General features: G+C 26.5%; 2 protein-coding genes across 8 annotated transcripts; both read left to right on the top strand.

The window, feature by feature from the left end:
• Positions 1–236: 236 nt before the first annotated feature.
• Positions 237–1597, top strand: LOC105846237 (neuropeptide Y receptor type 2). The gene has a single exon (XM_065803055.1). The coding sequence runs from the start codon at positions 346–348 to the stop codon at positions 1336–1338; it is 993 nt and encodes a 330-aa protein (XP_065659127.1). The 5' UTR covers positions 237–345; the 3' UTR covers positions 1339–1597.
• Positions 1598–4916: 3319 nt separating this feature from the next.
• LOC136083600 (uncharacterized) lies at positions 4917–10140 on the top strand. Of its 7 annotated transcripts, XM_065803051.1 has the most exons (7): positions 4917–8077; positions 8535–8632; positions 8737–8867; positions 8976–9072; positions 9289–9358; positions 9654–9806; positions 9951–10140. In XM_065803051.1, exon 1 carries the CDS (start codon positions 5589–5591, stop codon positions 6834–6836), a length of 1248 nt encoding a protein of 415 aa, XP_065659123.1. In that variant the 5' UTR covers positions 4917–5588; the 3' UTR covers positions 6837–8077; positions 8535–8632; positions 8737–8867; positions 8976–9072; positions 9289–9358; positions 9654–9806; positions 9951–10140. The 7 variants fall into 7 exon arrangements, with proteins under 7 accessions (XP_065659123.1, XP_065659126.1, XP_065659124.1 ...); XM_065803054.1 differs by lacking the exon at positions 8976–9072 and having other exon boundaries at positions 9293–9358; XM_065803052.1 differs by lacking the exon at positions 8976–9072.
• Positions 10141–10591: the final 451 nt, after the last annotated feature.

The raw sequence follows: 10591 nt of genomic DNA, 5'->3' as shown, positions 1-10591 counted from the left end.
ATATAAAATATTACAAATACCTTCAAATCATTTTAAAATGCACAATAAATTATTATCAATTGTAACATATATCTTTGTTGTTTATTTATGTAACATATGTCTTTGTAAGTAAATCTTTTTAACAGATTTTATAAATAGGTTCAGAAAGTGTTAGACATCAAAGTATGTCAAACACAATTAATCGAAATTTGACTAAAATAAACAATATAAATAATGTTTATGGTAATATAGTCATTGTAACAGCAAAAAAATTTTAAATTTTTTACATAATGTTTATTAAATAATTATTTAGATTACATATATATGAATAAAAATTTTGCAATTTGAAATAACAAGAAACGAGGAATGACTGAGAACAGTCCTATCTCAACATTTTTTGAAGTTGGAGTTAACACTTTTATTATAGTTGGGGGTGTAGTAGGAAATATATTTATTCTCGTATTGATCGCAAAAAGGAAAAATATGCATAACATAACAAACTATTTTGTGTTTAACTTAGCACTGGCTGACTTAGCAATTTCTGTAATAGTGATACCCTTTACTATGGCACATACACTTAAATACTGGAAACCTAGAGAGTTAGAATGCAAGATAGTTATGCCAATTTTAGAACATTTTGCTGGAGTTTGCGTATTAACACATACTTCACTTAGCATAGCTCGACATCTAATTGTTTCAAGTCGAACAAATAAGCAGCTTGTTAGTCTCCGCTACATTGTTTTAATAATCGTATTAATTTGGTTGGTAGCCTTCCTAATTATTTCCGTTGGGTTAATGGGAGTGTTTGCTAACTTTATACTTGATCATAAAAAAAGTTGTACTTTGGTTTTTAAAGGTCATGGTAAAGTAGTTTACACAGTTATTGTGTTTGTAGTAACGTACATTATTCCTATGACACTAACAGGTTTCTCATACTATAGAATTCACCGAACTATTTCTAGTAATATGACAAGTCTTAAAAACCATATGTCTAAGGAAATTTATGTTTGTAGACAACGCAGCTCAAAACGTTTAGATCGTATCCTATGGACAATGTATATATTTTTTGGAACCACAACGTTACCTCTTCAAGCGTATTACTTTGCAGACGGACTAAATATTATACCTCAATGGGATCATAATCAGAAAATTTGGAGTTTGTTTATATCTCTTTTTTACTTGCAAGTTGTAACTAATCCATTTGTGATGCTTTATATGGGAAGTGAATACAGAAGAGAGTTATTCTCCTGTTGTTTTAATCATTGTATTCATAAAACATCTTTAAAAGTTAAAGGAAGTATTTTAGGCAGAGGTTTAGGGTACATAAAAAGAAAACCAACAAGGGAAACAAATTGTTAAAATTTATTCTAAAAAGTTCATCAAAAATTAATCTTTAGCACTGTTAGTAAATTTAAAACTTAAAGATACATATAAGTAAATTTGAAATTAGTTATTTAAAAAAAAACCTTGTTTATTTTGTTTTATTTATACATGTCAATTTTTTATTTATTTAAATTTATTACAAACATTTATATGCATGTATGATTTTAAATTCACGGAAATTAGAGTCTTATTCATCCAAATTCGCATGTTTAAAATATAGAAACTTTGAAACGTATAGTTAACTTTTGTTGTATTGCAAACTCTTGTTTAAAAATACAATCAACAGCTTATCAATCAACAGTTATCTTATTTATATTTATTTATATTTTTATTTAGTTTTATTATGTAAATCTTATTTTATATGAAATTTATAAACGTAAAATTATTATACACAATTTTTATATTGTTGTGAATCAATATATGTAGTTGGTAAAAGTGCAGTTGGGTTCAAAAGAGTCAACTTAATCACCTATGAATATATTATAAATGAAATGACTATTACAACCTTTAAAGTAGTTAATATAGAAAAAATACTCATTTTTTTTAAAAAAATGAGATTTTTTTAAATTTATCGTTTTTTCAGAAAATATATACATTTTTTATGAAATATTTACTAATATTACCATACTTAAACTTTTTTATTAGTCAGGTTCATTTTTTTGCTAATAACTTCTATTTATCAAAAAACTTTGTTCATTGTTTTCATAACTTTTTAATTTTATTCTTTGCTTCAACTTCAAATCCTTCAAAACTCTCGGAATTAAGAATAGATTTTTCAACTGAAATTTTCCTTTATAATAATGATTTCAGTGTGTGTTCCTTTATAATAATGATTTCAGTGTATGTTCCTTTATAATAATGGTTTCAGTGTAAGTTCCTTTATAATAACGATTTCAGTGTATGTTCCTTTATAATAATGATTTCAGTGTAAATTCCTTTGTAATAATGATTTCAGTGTAAGTTCCTTTATAATAATGATTTCAGTGTAAGTTCCTTTATAATAACGATTTCAGTGTATGTTCCTTTATAATAATGATTTCAGTGTATGTTTCTTTATAATAATGATTAAAGTGTATGTTCTTTTATAGTAATAATTTCAGTGTATGCTCTTTCATAACAATGATTTCAGTGTATGCTCCTTTATAATAATGATTTCAGATGTACTAAAATGATCAACTAAGAATAGTTTTGTGTTTTATAACACTACACCGGTTGTTTTTTTATGAATAAATTTGTGATTTTTTTAAGAATTGTGTCCTGTTGTTGATTTTTATTATTTTTTCATTCTTTTATTAATAAAGCTATAAACAAAAAACTATTGAATTTCAACCAAAATTGATCAAGAAACAGCGAATTTTTCGTATTAAACAACAAGCGTTGTATCTTTTTCAATTTTGCTCTCTTTACCTCTGATTTTGTTGAAGTTTACTTTAAATATTTATTTATAGTTTTTTTTTTATGAAATTTTGGAATTTCTAAAATCATCAAAAAAACAATAAAATGTTTATGTACGCTGCAGTTTCTTCTATTTAAGTTTTATTTATATGAGCCACCTCATATAAGCTATCCTGAATTTTACCCGATTTAAGTGACTGATTGAAAGTATGAAATAAATTTATGAAATCAGGATGGTTCAATTATGTATGACTAATTTTCATATATTCCCAATTAGCATACGTTGTTGATATCTGGGTATCCCACGGACGACGCACGTCCACTGGATTTACGCTAACTTTATCCGGGCCTGAACATTTATTACTTTTTTAAAATACCTTTTTTTAAAATAGTAAATGAGTATTTAAATAACGTAAACGAATGGTTTATATGCAACAAACTCTCTCAATATTTAACAAACTAAATTTCCTTTTTTTTCCACCAACGAAACTAAAAAAAGAAATATCTTTTATTTGAGCCAATTTTCTAATTAAAAAATTAACATCAAAAATCAAATATCCATTTAAGGAGTTTTAAGACTTTTTAAGGAGTGAATTTTGATGAAAATTTATCATGGACTTTATTTAAACACTACAGAGAAAAACTTCAAAAAACATAGGCATAATGTATATAGTTAAATCATTTATAAGTTTTAAGTTCTTAAGGTACTTCTATCCAATTAAAAAATCTTAAAATTTTCATATTTTTAATTATAATTGCTTTAAGATCAAAATTTATGACAGAATCATAATTTGTCATCAAAATTTGAAAAAAAAGAAAAGAAATTGGGTTATTTCAATTTATCCTTATGCTAAGAGAAGACTCTTAGCAACGCCTTTAGCAACCATGTTATGGAATTATAACACCTTCATTGCAAGTTATTTCAAGTGCAATTCCATTTCAATTTGTTTTCAAGTATTCTTTATGCCCTTAAAATAACTGAAAAAAAATTTTTTTCAGAAGTTAAGTCAATACTCTCTATAGAATAATGTCTCCATGACCAAACGCAAAATGTGAATGAGTGTTTAAATGAAACTATTTGGACACGCTGTCCCAAATCTACTTATTGTAGCAGAAAAGTACTCACAATTGGTGTGTATTCTGCTCTAATAAGTTTCAATGAGGGTATTATTTGTATTGGAAATATTTTTGATTGTTTGAATATTCCACGTAAAAGTTTTTTTGAAAAAAATGCATTAAAAAGTGGCCATAATAGAACTTTAATTCATTGTAAATAGTCATCTATATCTTTGTAAATAGTCATTTAATATTTTAAAAACACAAAGAAGAGAAAAAAGGTCTAAGAAAAGAATTTACATTAAAAAAAAGACACCAAAAAAAAAAGGATGCCAACCCTATAAATCTGGATCCCATTGAGTTAGTTCCGTTCTGTTTTATGTTAATAAATATTATCTGGTTTTTAAAACTGTTTTTTCATAGAACGTTTTTTTTGTTGTTGTTTTGGTTATACCGTTTACATAATATCTTAACTAATACTTTCTGAAACTTCTTGAAATTTTCCACAAATGTTCGTTACTAATATAGCTACAAAATCACCCTCATTGAAGAGTCTCACTTATTCAGATTTGTACTAATGAAATTTTGAATAGACGAGTAAAACTGTGAAATTAACCAGTTCTTATGAAAATGATCAATCCTTATATAAATGATTTCTGCAAGTTTTGATAGTTTGAACGTAAAAGTGGCACAGATTCTTATAAAACAACTATGCAAATTTTAAAGTTTAACAGTCACCCTATCATAAATAATCGTGTAAACAGTTTAGCCCCTTTTTGGGACCAAAACCAACTTTTTTATTAAATTAAAAAAAAAACTATATTACTTTGTCTTTATTCAACCTACATATAACATAACCTGTATATTTGTAACTAATGTATTTTAAGAGAATAAAGCTGTCTTTTAAGTCTTTTAGTCTTTTTGTGTCTTTTAAGAACTTAAAATTTAGTATTTTTTTATAGGTAATATTCATGAAGCGGTTATTTTTACTTATGTAAATTAATTTATTTAAAATAATAATGTTGCGTGAAATGGGCCAAGGTTGACACGCTGAGTTGATCTGGTAGCCCATCAACGAAGTCCTGTAATCAACCTCATCCCTCTAAAAAATGAAGCGTTGATTTGATGTTGATCAACGTTGATTTTGCGTTGATATTAGCGATCAACGGCGATCAACCATAAATGGATGTTGTAGCAACAGCAATGTTATCAACAGCAAATCAACGTTTATTTACAAACACTGAGCGTTCGTTGATTTACTGTTGACAAAAAACAAATTTATTGAGCCGTTTACTAACAGTAATTTGCTGAGCATTTTCTGCTGGGATTTTTTTGTTATTTTTGGTGGTTATAAAACGTTTGTTCAAATTTTAATTGTATTATACGTTATAAAATGAGTATAAACTTATTGAAAAACATATATTTTATTAAGTAATTATTTTTTCAGTTCTTGAATAAAGATTATCCTAATGAAATTATGGTAGTTTTTTTAACTATTTGAGGATAATAGAACATCTTAATATAAATATTTTAACAATTTAACATGAAAAAGTCACAACTTTAGCAGCAATTTGGCTTATTAATGCTTATTATAATAACATTACTATTATCATAGCAAATTATTAATGGCTGCAAGTATTTGCCTGATAAATTCTGACTGCAAACTTAAATCATATAGTACAAAATGCAATTTAAATTGATTTTTTCTGTATTTTTTAAGAATAATAATGCCTTTATTTTTTTTTCTTTTGTGATGTAATAAAATAAAGATAATAATGCCTAAATATGACAGAAGCCTATATATGAGAGAATTTATGAAAGAAAAACGAAATACTGAAAAAAGAATAAAATATCTTCTTGAAGAGTGCAACATTGTTGGTAGAGGAAATTGCGTTCATCTAGATTTAGACATTCAAAAGATTTTTGAAGTTTCTGAAGATGTGCACAGTGATATATTGATGTTTTTAATCACTTCGCCAGAAAATAAATTTTGTTTAAGTAAAGTTGAATCTAATTATTGTGATGTTGACGACATTGCATTTAAAAATAGTTTATACAGTAGTATTGATACTCTAACTTCAACAAAAGATTTTTTATATGAGTGGTTATTAAAATACTGTATAAAAGATGATGCTTTAAATGCACTTTTATTTCACTTAAATAAATTTACTCCATCTATACCAAAATGCTGGCAGACATTACAAAAATCTCTTCAAAAAGTTAATGTTTTATATGTCAGTGGAGGCGATAATATATATCTTGGAGTTAAAAGTGCAATTGATTATTACATATCAACAGTTGGAAATAAGGAAAAGCTTGATCTAATTGTAAGTATTGATGGTGCACCTATGTGCAATAGTAAAAAGACTTCCATTTGGCCTATACTAGTTAATATTAACAGAAAAGGATCCTATGCTGTTGCAATTTGGCATGGTCAGGGAAAACCAAACAATTTGGATGAGTGCTTTGAAGATTTTATTCTTGAAATGAAAAAATTGCAAACTAATGGGTATAAAGAGCTGCAAGTGACTATTAAAGCTTTTGTTTGTGATGCGTCTGCAAGAGCATTTGTTAAATGCATTATAGGGCATAGTGGCTATCATAGCTGTGAAAGATGTATGGCAGTTGGCACACAAAAACATGGCGTAAGATTATTGGAAACGACTACTTTACTTTGTACTGACATGGCTTTTAAAAATAATTTTTATAAAGAAGGTCACCAGCTTGAGAGTCTTTCTCCACTTGTTCAGTTAAATTTCCCAATGGTAACTGAATTCCCATTAGACTATATGCACCTTATATGTCTTGGGGTAGTTAAAAAACTTCTAATAAACTGGTGTAAAGGTCCCCGATGTATTAGAATAAGTCAATCTGTTAAAGACAGTATTTCAAATGAACTCATAAATTTACGAAGTTATACACCATCCAATTTTCAACATAGACCACGCTCTTTAAATGAACTTGAGAAGTGGAAAGCAACAGAGTTTCGATTATTCTGCTTTATGCTGGACCTGTTGTTTTAAAAAGGAAAAATAAATAAAACTATGACTTATTTATTTCTCTTTCAATTGCTATGCACATACTGCTTTCTAATAAAATGACCAAAAATGAATTGTTAGTGGCATTTGCTAATATAGTTTGTCAGAGAAGTACAAATTTTGTATGGGGAGATCTTGGTAACATACAATGTTCATAGCATGATTCATTTAGCTGATGATTGTGTTAACTTTGGGGAGAGTCTTGATCATCTATCAGCTTTTCCTTTTGAAAACTTTTTGGGTTGAATTAAAAAAATGGTGCAAAAATCACATCAGACTGTTGCCCAAATAGTGAATCAATTAGATGAGAGAAAAAAGTTGGATATTTTTCTTAGAGAAAGGAATGGTAAAGAAATTTCTGCCCAAGTGGTAAATAAAAAGATCACATCAAATCTATGAGACAGAGTTTATTTTATTCAAGACAAAGGGTTTATTTTAGTAGAAGAGGTTTTGGTAGATCTTGTAAAATGCAAGGCTCTAAATCCTCATTCAGTTCGAAAGTTTTTTCCTGATTGTTTTGAAACATCTTATTTAGACGTTTGTTATGTAAATTCATTAGCCAACCTAAAAACAATTTTTCCGAAAAAAAATGAACTTTTGAAGAAAGGCTTGATGATACCTGTTTAAAAAGGTGGTTATGCTTTTTTTGTGCTTAGACATTGTGATATTGCTTATGATCACTGATTTCTTGAATTAAAAACACAAGCTTTGATTATACTTGCAGACCATCAATTTTTAAAGAATGTCTGTGCATGTGTCATTTTGTAAAATTTGTTGTAAATTTGTCAAATATGTAGTTCATTGAACAAATTTAAAGTGAGTTTAATGCATTTTAATTTATAAATTTTTTGTGTGAAACAAATACCTGGTATGTTTATAGAAATAATAAAATATTTACACTGGTGTTTTACATTAATAAATCTAAAAAGCGTTTTACAAAGTTCATTGTTTTTAATCTCTAATGTATTTTTAATTTTATTTTGTAACTTATATAAGATTGTTTAGAATTAAATTGCACCAGAATATTGAAATTTCATTTGCCATTGTTGAACTTTAAATGGAAAAATTAAAGAAGTGGAAGTGATTGCTAAGTTGGATGAAAAATGATGGGAAATGCTTCTGGCTGCCATTTAAAAGTTCCGCTGCGATTCGTAAAGCTGTCACAACCTTGCAGGCACCAACCTCTGATTGGAAGATATACCCTGCTAGGATTTTATACACTACAGGTTTGCATATTACTATAAAAAAATGTAAAATAATTGAATTAGATATTGAACTGTATGTTTTGACCAGGGCACTGAAGAGGATAATCATGTGCTGGTGCAAATTTATTTTAGGCCTGCTTTACAATATGACTATAGTCTCATTTAATATCATTTATTTTAAATCCAATATTCCAATGGGCATTTGTTTAAATTATATGTTCTGAATGTCTTTAGAATGTTTAAAGAAGATTTCCAACGATTAAAAAAAGTTTTTTTAACTATGTTTTTAGTTTTTTTTTTAAACTTTTAGTGTTTTTTAAAAACTAAAAAATTCATTAATTTTCATGGGTTTTTCATTAAAATTCATTAATTTTTATGCGGTGCACCAATTGCACTCCATTCTCATAGGGCCTGCTTTTGCCGCAAAAATTTTAATTACATCTTCATTAGATATTGATAAATGATTTTATGTACATAGATTTGTGTTTATGAAGAAGCTCAGTCACACTTAGAGAAAGCAGCAGATACTTCAAATATTGAAACTGACATCGAAGAGAAAAAAGGGACAAAGCAAAAGTAAATTTTACTAAAATTAGTTTTTAACAAATAAAAAATTTTGCAATAAAGAATTACACAAATCATGCACTTTTTTTGTTTATAAAGTAAAGTTTATATTAAAGGAGAAAGACAGCAATGACATTTTGTGAAAGTGATTAAGATATTGTGATTGGTGATGAAGAACTATACGGAAGATACTATTTTGATAGTTCAAATAGCTAAAGAACATCTAACGTGATTCCAAATATAGCAGGTTAACTATTTTTGTAAAAGTAAAATAATGGTTTGTTAAAATAAAATGCTTATTTTTTTACTGAATTATAGATGTTTTTAAATCAATATTAACTCCCCATTTACACAGTGAAATAGCAAGCTTTTCAGTTGCTGAAAATAACAATGACTTCTCCAAAGAAACTAATCTATCTCAAGGGAAAATGATGTTGTCTTCAAATATATTAGTAACAAAAAGTCCTAATGTTGCTTTTGTTCTAATTAAAATCTGTGTGCGTGTGCAGTAAAAAAATTAATAGAAATCAGAACTATATGTTATAGAATATAATTTTGTTGACAAATATTTTATAAATACATGTTTGTTGACAAGTTTAAATAAAAATCACTATATAATGTTTAAAAATTTTATTTAATTTTTGTATGTATAATTTATCTATACCTAGGTAGAAAATGGCTCTAAAAATTGTGTTTTGGATAAAGAGGATAGCAAAGAAAGACATTTGTCTTGCCAGAGTAAATTAAATAAAAGTTTTATTTATTTTTCCCATTTAGGTATTTTTTCATGGTTAATTTTTTACAAAATATTTTACATAAATAATAATAATATTGTTTATTTTACTACATTTTTTTAAAAAGATTTTCAAAAAAGATTTGCGTTGAGTTAGATAGCAAAAATAGATAAAAGAGAAAAGTGATTCAAGAGTCAATTTTAAAAATCCATGTATTGAAATTAAGATAATTTCATTCATATAGAATAAACATAATATGTGTTCTGACCCTTAAGTAATTTTTATTTTTTTAATAATAGATAAGTTCTCTTAGTGGTTGTGAAGGTAATATAAATTGGCTTTTGCTTTTGGAAAGTTGTTGATGAGCAAGGACGCTGGGGCCTGTTTTAATGTCTCGGGTGGTTCATTGAAGATAAATTTTAAAACATACACCCTGTATCATATGATAGTGGGTAAGAATGGTTTTATGCATTTTTTTAGATTTTTTATTTCACAGGAAATATATTTTGTTTATCCTAGTCAGTCATTTATGTAACTATTTGCTATAATTTCTGCAGTTTGATTTTTTTCAAATTTGATTTGAATTTTTGATTTAGATGCAATTACACGACAGCATCATGATGCAAAAATTTGCGAATGTTATTCAGGCATTTCGAAATTTTTAAGTCAATCAGGAACACGACTCAATCGAAAAGTTTTGAAAATGAACAATGCTGCAAACGCTAAATAAATTGTTTGAAAATGTAAATTTTGTGTTAAATTCAATAAAAAAACTTTCTTACTTAATGTAGTGCCTACTTTCTTTCATTATTCTTTTGAGTTAGCTTTGAATTGCTCTATCAATAACTTTTTTGCTAAATCCTTTATTTACAGCCTGTTATTTACAAAACAAATTAAGATTTGAGCAATATGTATAAATTTTATATACAAATATTTTATATATATATACATACATAATATATATATATATATATATATATATATATATATATATATATATATATATATATATATATATATATATATATATATATATATATATATATATATATAAATTATAAATCAGTAGAAAATCACTTAACAAAGTTTTTTTTCATTTAACACTGTGTTTTATAAATAAAAAGACTCATCAGAAATACTGAGTTTTTTATTGATGAGAGCATTTCTGATGAGTCTTTTTATCGATGAAATACAGTGTTAAATGAAAAAAAAATTTCTTAAGTGATTTTCTACTAAT

The sequence above is a fragment of the Hydra vulgaris genome, chromosome 08, assembly GCF_038396675.1.
Source record: "Hydra vulgaris chromosome 08, alternate assembly HydraT2T_AEP".
Classification (NCBI taxonomy): Eukaryota; Metazoa; Cnidaria; class Hydrozoa; order Anthoathecata; family Hydridae; genus Hydra; species Hydra vulgaris.
This window is presented reverse-complemented; position numbering and strand designations above follow the sequence as displayed.

Coding starts and splice junctions, on each gene's coding strand:
- LOC136083600 (XM_065803054.1), top strand. CDS start 5,589: ATGCCTAAATATGACAGAAGCCTATATATGAGAGAATTTATGAAAGAA.
- LOC105846237 (XM_065803055.1), top strand. CDS start 346: ATGACTGAGAACAGTCCTATCTCAACATTTTTTGAAGTTGGAGTTAAC.